The sequence below is a fragment of the Glandiceps talaboti genome, chromosome 5 (assembly GCF_964340395.1).
Source record: "Glandiceps talaboti chromosome 5, keGlaTala1.1, whole genome shotgun sequence".
NCBI classification, from domain to species: Eukaryota; Metazoa; Hemichordata; class Enteropneusta; family Spengelidae; genus Glandiceps; species Glandiceps talaboti.
The window spans coordinates 7914119-7926122 of record NC_135553.1 but is presented as its reverse complement, the minus strand read 5'-3'; the positions used below and the strand labels follow the sequence as shown (position 1 = coordinate 7926122).

Genomic DNA, 12004 nt, shown 5'->3' with positions numbered 1-12004 from the left:
CCTTTAACTCGCAAGAACATTTTTTTAAAATCATTTATTCCAAGTGCAATAATCATACTGAATTCAAACCTGTCATTTTCAAAGAACTACATTGAAGATATATATTTTTACTGTTTCTAATTCTGTGTTTGTGTTTAATACTGTAATTATTTTTAGTGTGTGTTTGTAACTGTAATGTGCCTTTTATTTTATTTTTTGGTGAAGCGGAAGAAATATTTACAAATTGACAATAAAGTTATGTTCTATTCTATTCTATTCTATTCTATTCTATTCTATTCTATATACATATATATAAGTTTGAATACACAAGGGCACACCATGTCATCTCTGTAGAGTTTTACATACACTAGGGTGCACCATTCATATATCTATAGAGAGTTATATACACACACAAGGGCTCACCATCTCATCTCTGTAGAGTTTTACATACACAAGGGTGCACCATGTCATCTCTGTAGAGTTTTACATACACAAGGGCTCACCATCTCATCTCTGTAGAGTTTTACATACACAAGGGTGCACCATTCACATATATATATAAAGAGTTGTATACATAGACAAGGGCTCACCATCTCATCTCTGTAGAGCTTCACATACACTAGGGTGCACCATTCATATATCTCTAGGGAGTTACATACACAAGCTTTCACGTTTTGACTTTTCACCTTGGACACCCTGTCATTGATGTTAACCTGGCCTAAAACATCTCATAAGCTGTTTATAAGTTTGCTAAAAACAATGTCATCAGTTAGCAATGTGCATACATGGCTGTGGTTTAGTGACAGAACGTAATGGTTCACCATGCTCAATGCCTTGCAAGTTTGCATACACAAAGTTTCACAATTGTCATCTGTAAACGAGTGGCATACACCATGATTCACCATGATTATCTCTGCGAGTTGCATACACAAGGGTTCACTATACACATCTCTATACGTATAAGGTTCCACAATATAATGGAAATAACGAAAAGTAGAAGCAATAACATTTCAAGGAATCCATTGTGACAGAAATATTTATTAGCTTGTCTTCATGATGTTTTCCATATTTGTTTGTTTCTATCTCCCTCGGAAATCATGGTTCCACCAAGGGGGGTTTATAGGGGTGTGACATTTAGGGTCCACCTTTGGCAACTAAGCTCGTATGTACGTATGTATGTATGTAAAAGTATGTAGGTATAAGTATGTAGGTGTATGTGTATGTGTGTATGTAGGTACATGTAAATATGGAGGTATGTAGGTAGGTACGTAATATACGTACGTACGTAGCGTATGTGCATATGTGCACACACACACACACACACACGCACACACACACACACACACACACACACACACACACACACACGATAATGTTCTTAAGCATAACGCACAGTTATCAACACCAGAATCATCATAGCTACCTGAGTGTATTCCAATCCTTAGACTGAGTTTCTGACCAGGTTTATGTCTGATTTTGAACTTGGTGATCTCATCGAGTAAATGCAGTGATGATGATGCTATCTCTGCTGCGTGTCTATCACCATTACGGATTGGAAGTCCAGACACCAACATGTAAGCATCGCCGATAGTTTCTACTTTGTAGGCATCGTAGTTCTTTATAGTTGAATCAAATACTGTGTAGAGGTCGTTAAGCAGGTCAATAACCTGAAAGACAGGCACAGTCATGGTTATTGGATTGGGGGGGGGGGGGTTAGTTTATAAAAAAAAGATGTACTATGTACTTCGACATGAAAAGATGTCAAACAACTTAGAATAAGTCCTTGTTTGCAAGTTAATAGTTACAAAACTTTAAGATAAAATGCATAAGGACACACAAATGCCTTCTACGTCACGTCCAGTCTGTGTGTTCATCTTTGACTTCCCTAATGAATTGTCACCATGCATACATAGTTTGATTACTAGTGTTTGATAACCAATGATTACAAATATGTCGCGTATCCCCTTGCTTTACCTGCCACGGTGTACTTTCTGATGATAGTTTGGTGAAGCCAACGATATCACTGAAGTAAATTGTCACTGCTTCGAATTCCTCAGCTTCAACTTGCTTTCCTCTTTTCAGTTGGTTGGCAACGGCCCTTGAACGTGAAAATAAATGCTGATTAAACGTTATGTAAAATGCGAAACGATAGTTTATTTGAAGTCTTAAGAAATATACTATGTGTAACGCTCATATACACACTTCTGTGATAAACAAGTATAGACTAAAAGATCAGCCGCTGCGAGCGCTCTTATCATCCCTTTCCACGAAGGGAACCTTCAAGAATGATATGGAATCCCCACCCCTCCCTCAGCGAGGTGTATTACAGTCTACAGCAAGTCTAGATCTTGATTTATTGGTTTTGTAAATCGGTTGCTTATCATACCACATTATCAATGCAAATGCATCTGTACAGGTGTAGGTATTGAAGCGCTACATACAGTTGGAATTTGGTGAAGCTTTCGTCAACACCTGTGCACTTTTATATTACTTGCATTTATAAAGCACACACGTAAATACTGGGTGACATTCCACGTTGCCGAAATCTTGCAAATTAATTACTTCCAAATTTAAGGTGGGACCGTTCAAAGCAAGGACAATTCGTTTGCTGTTCAAAATACATTGTATATATGTTTCTACTGCCGCCAACACTGTATACTTTGGTCACGTTGTCTGAACAAATTCTTTTAACGCGTGCACATGTGGTACTGCACACACGTCCGTTCTCCGACGACCAAGCCAGGTCTGTTCTCTAGAACTTGTACAAGTGGGGGTGGGGGGGGGGGGTATGATACTAACTTTGGTAACATGCTGTTTAACAGTATGTCCGTCTTCTTCTTTTCTTCCATAAGGAGCTGCGTTCTGTCCTCAACGATCGATTCCAAATTATTAGCGTATTTTTCCATGATTTGGATCATGTTGTCAAAGATATTTGATTTCCTGAAATGTAATACAAAGAAACTGATGATTTTCTATACCAGATTTTTGTAAATGTCTGATGTTTGAAGAGTCTGTGAAATTAACATTGACACATGGGTATTATTGTGGCCTTACTACTTACTTATCGACAAACTTGTAATTACATCTACCATTGCTAACGATTCCTGCATCTGAGCGTGTTTATTTTTAAAACCTACTTGTAATATCGTACACTCTGAAAATATTGAATCACCTGTGGGTAAGGCATATAGCTGTATACACACAGTTTGGTGCAATACACCCCCTGGCATTGAAATAATCTTCTAGCATTATCAGTAATAGTTGATTTGTGCCCAATACCAAGTTTAAGATCTGCCCAATGCATGTGATAGTAGCAAAAGTTACAACTGAAAAGTATACCTCTCTATATAAGTTTAGCTTATTTTATAAATCTGGTTTTAAAAAGTGTGAAACGTGAGATTTTAGTGTACGTAAACTCTTCTAACTGTTAAACAAAATGAACATAATACATTGATATATTCTTACATTCCTTTCTGTAAAGGTTTTAACTTGACACGGGCTTCTTTAAAGTCCGGTCGCATTTCGGGTGTTTCTGCCCAACAAGCAACCGCGGTATCTATTATAACTTCAGGAACGTCATCCTCCATAAGTGCGGAAGTAATGGGTCGAAATGGTCGCTGAGGATCGCGTGGACATCTCACCCGATCAATGATTTCTGAATTAACAACAAAGATATTCATTAGTTGTTAAACATTGACTAAAAACATTCAAGACGTGTGATATGTATCGAAATTATTACGTCGGATAGAAAAAGTATTTGACGAAAGTATATCCCAAAATCTTCATTCATCTCGTTTCAATTATTCTAACACTCAACTGGTTTGACATGTTTAGTGAAGACTGTAAGACTCAAAAGGGTTCACCGTGGGAATTTGGTTTCTTATTTTCGTGTTGCATATGCATGCATCATTGTGTATTAAAAAGCGTTCCTCACCTTCCGGTGTGTGAATTTCTGAACCATAGGGTCCTCGTCTCAATGCAATCTCATAAAGAATGATAGCAAATGAGTATATATCGCCTTTCTGTGTTCCTTCGGGTATAGGTGTTTCCATTCGTAGTAATTCGGGAGCAGTCCAAAGCAAATCTGTAATGATAGAAAGGGTGTCCATGCATATAGTGATGTCTGTCATGATGACATGGGATTGATTACTAGGTATTTTGAGTAGGAAGACTATCGCAATCATCATCATCATCATCATCATCATCATCATCATCATCATCATCATCATCATCATCATCATACACACACATGCACACACACACACACATACATACATACATACATACATACATACATACATACATACATACATACATACATACATAAGTAATACACTTGTTAACAACTCACTTCGAAAGAATGCGTGTTCACCAATCTCGTTTTTATCTTTCTTGGCTCCTTCTTTGAAATCGTGCAGACCAAACCCTGTGATCTTCAGTACCCATCGACTGTCTAACACACAGTTTGACGACTTCAAGTTGCCATGAGATTTCACATCACTGTGATGAATATAGATCATTCCCTGCAAATATCGAGTCACGCCATAATTATGGGCACGTGGCCTTGAGCACAATATCACAAAGTGAATGACATTACCGTATTGAACGATTTAGTTCCCTTGTGTCACTCACCATACTTCAGAATACCTAATATACCTCCTCTATATGTTGCCATTACTAGGATGAAGGAATAAGGGCTGCTGATGTGTGCGGAATTTTGGCTCTCGATTTTCCCCTACCACGCCTGGCATTTCGCTGTAACGGCTGTGAATTCAAACCTAACGGATTTCCAGCAGTGACGTTCAGCCTCACTTAGATAAAGACCTGTAGCGAAATGTCAGGCGGTAGGGAAAGAAGAGGAGGCAGAACCCCCCCCCCCCCCCCACGACTGGATTCTCGACTGATGACGTCATCAACTAGATCTGGATCTTTCTGGCGTATTTTTAATTGAATTTCACTTACTCTAACTTACATCAAATTCGCGTTCAATTTAGTTGAACCCCACTTTTCAAACGTTCTTTCCTATTATTGAGATTACAGTAATTTCATAGAAGTTTCTTTATCATATTACAGAAAGTTTATTTATCACATTATAAACCAATTTGCCCATTGAATGGAATGGAATTACCTTAATACCAAAAAACGTCGTAAGGCTTTTAGCAGGTAAAATGCTATCCCAGATCACTGTAGTAAAATATTTACTAACCAAAAATATTTATTCAAATAAATGAAAAACTCACCTTGATAATGTCACTTATCAGGGCTGCCTTGAACATTTTATCCAGATTAATGTCATCGTTCTCGAGAATGTCCTTTATAAGAGATTAATTTTTTTTTAAAGATATCAAAATGTTTCACATTGTAAATACGATATCACATAATGAGATATAGAGTTTGTATTTCACCATGGTTTCTACATACATGTTTATCAAGAAACTGACATGATCTATTTAAAAAAATGATCTATTAAAATTTCTTTTTAAAAAGACTACAATACTATTCAGTAACTATACATATATTTGGAGATACTGAAATAAGAAGAGCGCCAACAACGTCGAGTCTTTCATTCTAAAGGGTCCTAGAAACCTCCAATCTTATAGTATTACCTGTAAGCTGCCACGAGTACAGTATTCTGTGACTATACATATATTTGGAGATTCTACACAAGCGCCAATGAATGGGATGATGTTGTCATGTCTCATATCTCTAATCTGCAATTGATAAAATAAACAGACAACAGTGTCATGACAGGTATAAGCCATGTGTGATGTTAATACCAATATTCATATTTCCACAGGTATACATATAAAAAATATAGTGAATGACAAATGATTACATGATACTAAGGAAAGAGGGATTAGTGTGACGAGTTGTCTGCTGGAGACGAAACTAACTGGAAAAGTGTAGATATTGTTTGTATTTTGGTAAAAATATTGAAAAATCAGTGAGTGAGTATGTCATTACAAAGTTTTGATCCTGCAAATTTAATTGTAAATTTTCCAGTTCTATATATGTTTACCCGTTGGAATATAGCATTCTTGATGCTAGTCTAATTGCGTGAAAAGTCATGGAATATGTTAAGATGTGTTCTGGGAGTGGCAATGAAATTACCCTGCACTACGTTGTAGATTCTAGTCTGGTCTCGGTGGACATCATTTTGATTTTTACACTGCATACGTGGTTACGTACATAAATCAAGACACCTCATTGTAACCAAGTGTTGCAAACATGTCATCGCATATTTCAATGAATCAGCCAAACCACACAAATTAAGATGTCGTGTACATCAACTTAATATATAATCGGTCAATTTCATTCATTCAGCTTATTAATCCTAGACCATTGAATCTGACTCACCGTTTTAAATTCTTTTTTGACTTTCCGATTGATATCAACACTCTTCTTCTTGATGTACCCTATTGCAACCAGTTGGCCGTGATAAGTACCAACTGTTGTAAAAATTTGTGTCGGCATCTTAATTCCGGAACCTGTCGAATCTATGCTTCTCATACTTAGCTGCGAGTGAAAAACAGTAACGGTATTTATTCACGGTTTAACAAAAATGATGTAATTCTCTAAATAGACACAGCTAGAAATCGACAGGTAGATTACAGGACATGCCTGGATCAGGCCCTGTGCGGATCCTGTATGTATTAGGGTATATGATACTAGTGCTGTGACATGCGTGCTATCTGCATCTGTATATCTATTTGTGTAATCATGAATTCATAACAAAGAATGTTGTGTGAGATTCGTTAAAAACATCATGCTGCCTCATCGAAACGCTACAGTCTCTCTAGTTTGGAAGTACATTACAAATTACAATATACAAATGAATGAAGTTTGCTTTACCCTGCTTCCAACCGATACATTTAGTCTGTCTTTGAAAATTATGTCTTTGTAATTAATCTTCCAAATAAGGCTGGCTAACGCTTGCTCATACTTCCAGTTTCTAAAAATAAAATTTGAAAAATTGTAGTGTATCAGGGATTTACAAATTCACACAATGGAGAAGAATAGAAGGGAGTTAATATTATTGCCAAGAGTCCGAAGGTATGAAAGCGTGATTCAGGAGAATATTTCATCATTTTGGCGAGACTATAATATCCACATCATATTTTAATGAAGGTTCGAAACAAGGGACATTTTACAACCCTTGCATCAGTTGTCTAGAAATGTGGTTGGTCAGAATTAGTCAATGTTATAGGAGAATACAACTAATTTTTACAGACATTTAACAAACTGATATGTTTGGTTCGCAACAAAGTGGTGTTTGCAAACACTATTTATTTTTTTTAAATAGCACAGTGACTCGCTTGTCAATTTTATAAAATGACAACATTTTACACAAAAAAACAACAACATCAATGTAACATCACATTGGAGGGGTTACAAACACAGATGATTTGTGATGAGTTGACTTGCGCTTCATGTTTTACATGTTAGGACATTCATACACTCCGATTCGATTAACTACCCACAAGAAATAAAACGACATTGAAACAACACTCATAGATTAATAAAAGACTCACCTATACACAAGAATCAATACGATAAGAAGTATAAGAAGAATACCCCCGACAGTACCACCTGATATTTCAGTAGTGTAGTCTGGTATTATTGGACAAAATTCTAGTCGAAAACCACACTCTGGTATTGCTACTGGTACAGATCCTTTCACCCAGTCAATTGTCATATTCTCTCGTGGCACATACGACTAAAAAGATTGAACACATAGTATAAAGACATGCATACAAATACAGGTGAGCGCACAATTTCCAGTAATCTTTTCATCCCTATGGTGCATTTTGCTGGTAAACGTAAGCATTTTTACTTTATATAATCACTTCTATAACACATCAAGTTCATATAGACCTCAGTGATTGGCTTAGAGTGTATCATGTGGTATGGACTACTGACCCATAGTGACCTCAATTTGCAAATAAAGGGCACTATTCGCGTTCCATTCTCCCAAGGGCAATATTCATATAGCACGAAGTTTTATCGGGATTTACTTTGGCTATGGAAAGAAATATGCCTGAGAATGTGATGTGTTATAAAACGTATTGCCTAGCCATATTCAGGCATAGTGGACGTCATAATACCCCTCGTGCTGTTATGTACAAACTACTTCCTTCAGCTTTCTGCCTTGGGAAATAATTGCTATATAACAGCTCTCGTGGTAATAGAAGTCTACTAGTGCCCTCGTAGTCAGGACATATATGTGTATAATAATCCCTTGCAACGACTGTTGTTACCACAACCAGCCGTACTACATGTACTACCATTAACTGAACTACACAGAGAGACACATACTTAGTATTCCACACGTGTTTTAAAGTTCCCTCTTAAGTTAGTACCAATATGTCACATATTCCACATGTGTTAACCATTAGTTAGTGGTTTTTTAAAGTTCCTCCTTTAGTTTGTGAAATATGTTTTTAATGTCACCAGTGTTACTTTGGTATTTGAGTACCAAGCAGTAAATTTGATCATGTACTAGTAACAGTGACTGTACAAAAAGTCACTATCATATATCCACGTTACACAGGGATCACTTGATCAATTAGCTAAGTAGATTCCGCTGGTTAACATAACGGTCGAGTAGGGCACTAAATTTAAGACACCTGTTCCATTATTCTGAGCTAAATTAAACTCTGCTCTGTTTTGCTAGACTGCACTGTTCCTTTCCATGTTTCAGCTCCTTTATCTTAAATGATTTTGCTTTAAATTGACATCACAAATGCGAATGGCTGAAGTAATTAAGGTGACCCGTACAAGGACCAGGGAAAGTTTTCTTGTCTTTTATCCATTCCAGAGAAGACTTTGATGCATTTGATTTCATAGCCAGGTTATAAGGACACGTATTGCATGTCCTCCTTATTAAGGCGCCCCTGTTTGCTGAAGTTTATATAGCAAAGTACGGCATGATTTTACTAAAAAAACGGAATTTACTAAAAGTTCGCATATGTGTTATTCTGAATGCTACTTGGGAGCAATACAGGATTTCCTCATATTATTTTGGTGATATAGAGAGGTGAGTGTATGATAAGGGATCTTACCACTGCCACTTCAGCCGAACCATTGATTTCCTGTCGTGTTATATTAAAGAAGGCAACAGGTACGAAGTCATGGTACGGGGTATACTCGACAGGCTTTTGAGCCAGAAGAGTTAACATGGCGCCTACATCACCATTGCTGTCCATATATTGTAAGAGGCCAGTTTTGCCTGCACGGAGGAAAAAAAATTACTTATGATTGTTAAAAACGATAACCATTTAATACATTTCAGAATTCCTACACAAACCGAGTAGACGGTAATGCGAGTAAAATGACCATCAAAGTGCAAATAAAGTCTGAAGCTAAAGTTCATTTATTACAAGTCAAATCAACATCACTGTCATGTGATGAGATAATGAAATTGAAACTGTTTGAGTTTGCTTCTTTGTGTGTTTGTGTGTGTGTGTGTGTGTGTGTGTGCGTGCGTGCGTGTGCGCGTGCGTGTGTGTATTCATAGTGAAATAAAATGTAATATTTCACGTGCGTGCGCTGCCCAATTGAAACTCTATAGTCACTCTAGTTTTGTAGTAATGTATGACTTTAATTGATTTCAAATGGATGTCAGGTAAACTTAAAGCCTAAAGGGATGTTAAACAACATCCTGTAATTCAATTCAATTCAATTCAATTCTATTCTATTCTATTCTATTCTATTCTATTCTATTCTATTCTATTCTATTCTTTTCTTTTCTTTTCTATTCTATTCTATTCTATTCTATTCTATTCTATTTTGTTTGACATTTACATTTGAAGCTGCAACTGGAAAGTTTTGTTTTTGTTTTTTTTTTTTAAAAAAAACTGTTTTGTTAGATATAACGATTTACTCGTAATATTGTATACCCCTGTAGTTTTGAATCATTTATGATGGATACATGTATTTGTGAGTACACTAAATATGGTACAATAAACCCAATCAAATTTATTTTGAGTCCGCACCCTAAAATCAGGTTCAGAACCACGCACGGATAACATTGCCTTCTATTAATCAGCATGTGCGTATAATGTCTAATTATTGAAAATAATAGCACAGTGCCTCCAGTTGCAACTAGGGCAGTTCTTAAATACAATACGTACTTAAGTAAGTGTGTTTGAGCATCTTCCCAATAATAGCTGTGCCATCAGTAATTTCACCACCTTCGTCCAATACTTGTTGTGCTGCACGTGCCCAGAGATAAACAGCGTCGTATAGATATGCAGCGCCAACATCCACCTTTTGATTAGATATGGGGAATGGTTAGAGCTTATACGCAATACATACAGTACCAAATTTCTTGACGAAGCAAATAAAAGCTGTGTTTTAAATGTATACGTGTTTGGGCACATGTAAGGCTTCATGTTTAAAATGTACTTGTGGTAATTAGCTTATTTACTGAAGTTATACCATCACTAGTCGATTTTGCGGTTCCAAGATGCATTGCGCGAGAGGCCGTCGCCGTTATGTTGTTACATCTTAGTCTTGTTTTGTTTGTTTATATTACGTTTGAAATAACATTTCAATCAGGAAATGATAGAAAGACATGTTGACCTCTTTGATTATGAGTGATTTTATAGAACAAAACGCCATCAATGACAGCTAGAGAGCCCATCCCCTGAGTAGTGCGTGCAAACCGCCCTCATCGCGTACACAATACATGGCATTTTACATGTATGGAGAGACGCGCAATGCATCTTGGAACCAGCAACGGGTCTGTGTTGAGCTCAAATCTGTTATAAACACGTGACTTATAAACAGGTGAACATAATTTATAATATATAGTGAAAATGTCGAGGAGCTCCCTCCCTACTATACAGTCAACTGCTCTAACAGTGTCAAAAGACAACTGTAATATCATAGAAGCCATACATCGACTCTGACAATATACTAGAATAGTTTAATGAGATTTCTACGTCATGCATCTACATCACATTGGCTCTGTGGTGTTCAAACAATGAGCCAAAATGTTCAAAATTACCATATCAAGCACTTTTCCCTGATTTTTAATGAATTATGCTTGCGTGGACATAATTTCACTATCCTGGAAACAGAATATTTGTCTTTTTCCAATATTATGATGCTCGTGTCTTCCTCACCTTAGCCCCATAAATTGGATAGCTGATAGGAGGTAACTTCCGATACATTTTCACGGCATGAACAAATTCATCCCATTGATGTTGGTCAGGTGGTGGCCTTGGCACCAGCAGTAATAAATTCCGATACGAGTCAACTTTAGCTGGAACAGGATAGTTTGCGAAAATATCTGTAGGAAATGAAATGGCGATATGGTTAGGTACCCTAAACAGTCTGGTACACGCAATGATACATACACCGTAAAATAAAGAGTTTCATTCTTCTTTCGCCAAGTAGAGAGCTCAATCACCTTGGAGAGTATATATATATATATATGAGTTGTAGAAGCATTAAATGAAGACATTTATATGTGTTACAGTAGTAGAGAAACACCACATGCAAACTTTTTTTTTTACTGAGAATTGTTTTCTTGAAGAAAAATAACAGCAACAACCTCTTACTTTATTTCTGACGTGCAATACTGTTCAATTCGTAAGCATACAATCGTACAAAAGAATACGTACCATCGTCAATGACGTACGGTCTAGCTGCACTGCCTGTATAAGTCTCTGAATCGATTGATAGGACGACGTATTCACCATTCGTTAACAAACCAGCTTTTTGCAAAGTGTCCATAAACACAGGCCTTGCTTCTTCCTCGCATAATAAGATGTAAACTAGAAACAGAATAGAAACAATGTTTCAATACATAAATCTGCAATATTTTCAAGACAGAAGATAAATGTGACTAACATTAACTGTGACCTTTGCTTTGTGCCTTTTTTTTCCGTGGTCGCTTGAGTTCAAAGATCCGCATGAATAGGCTAAACAAACCCATTCTAATATTATACTAATACTAAGTGGTACTAACTTATAGTATACTAAGCTAATTATGTGTAAATGTCATTAATAGTGCACA

The 12004-nt window shown here is 36.7% G+C and overlaps 1 protein-coding gene across 1 annotated transcript in view; it reads right to left on the bottom strand.

The window, feature by feature from the left end:
* LOC144435853 (speract receptor-like) overlaps window positions 1-12004 on the bottom strand; it is a 98504-nt gene that overhangs the window by 43834 nt on the left and 42666 nt on the right. The window contains exons 3-17 of the mRNA XM_078124490.1: window positions 11610-11762; window positions 11109-11275; window positions 10113-10248; window positions 9042-9208; window positions 7512-7696; window positions 6832-6931; window positions 6337-6495; window positions 5586-5690; window positions 5220-5291; window positions 4331-4502; window positions 3914-4063; window positions 3445-3634; window positions 2779-2919; window positions 1954-2077; window positions 1403-1646 (exon numbers count right to left, since the gene is read on the bottom strand). Of these exons, the coding sequence (XP_077980616.1) occupies window positions 1403-1646; window positions 1954-2077; window positions 2779-2919; window positions 3445-3634; window positions 3914-4063; window positions 4331-4502; window positions 5220-5291; window positions 5586-5690; window positions 6337-6495; window positions 6832-6931; window positions 7512-7696; window positions 9042-9208; window positions 10113-10248; window positions 11109-11275; window positions 11610-11762 (2265 nt within the window). The remainder of the gene's footprint in view (window positions 1-1402; window positions 1647-1953; window positions 2078-2778; window positions 2920-3444; window positions 3635-3913; window positions 4064-4330; window positions 4503-5219; window positions 5292-5585; window positions 5691-6336; window positions 6496-6831; window positions 6932-7511; window positions 7697-9041; window positions 9209-10112; window positions 10249-11108; window positions 11276-11609; window positions 11763-12004) is intronic.